Below are 251 nucleotides of genomic sequence, written 5' to 3' on the forward strand. Positions count from 1 at the left end.
TCTTCATAACTGATCTACGCGTGTACATTGACCGTCAGCCTCCCGGCCTCTCATTCCAGACTTCCAGAGGAAAAACATCAACATCTGGATCGGCGGAACAGACGAGGCCGTTGAGGACACTTGGCTCTGGGTCACCGGGGAGCTGATGCCGCGGGGGCCGCCCTTCTGGGGGACCGCCGATGGGTGAGGCCTGTTCGTCTGATTTTTTTTTTATTCCTTTCTTTCAAAAAAATCAGTAAGAAAACAGATGA

At 52.2% G+C, this 251-nt stretch overlaps 1 protein-coding gene across 1 annotated transcript in view; it reads left to right on the plus strand.

Moving 5' to 3' along the window:
• The window catches only part of LOC119590402, a 4,324-nt gene that overhangs the window by 3,498 nt on the left and 575 nt on the right, over positions 1 to 251 (plus strand). Inside the window, exon 5 of the mRNA XM_037939071.1 lies at positions 60 to 183. Coding sequence (XP_037794999.1) covers positions 60 to 183 — 124 coding nt within the window. The remainder of the gene's footprint in view (positions 1 to 59; positions 184 to 251) is intronic.

Source organism: Penaeus monodon, chromosome 27, assembly GCF_015228065.2.
Source record: "Penaeus monodon isolate SGIC_2016 chromosome 27, NSTDA_Pmon_1, whole genome shotgun sequence".
In the NCBI taxonomy this organism is placed as follows: Eukaryota; Metazoa; Arthropoda; class Malacostraca; order Decapoda; family Penaeidae; genus Penaeus; species Penaeus monodon.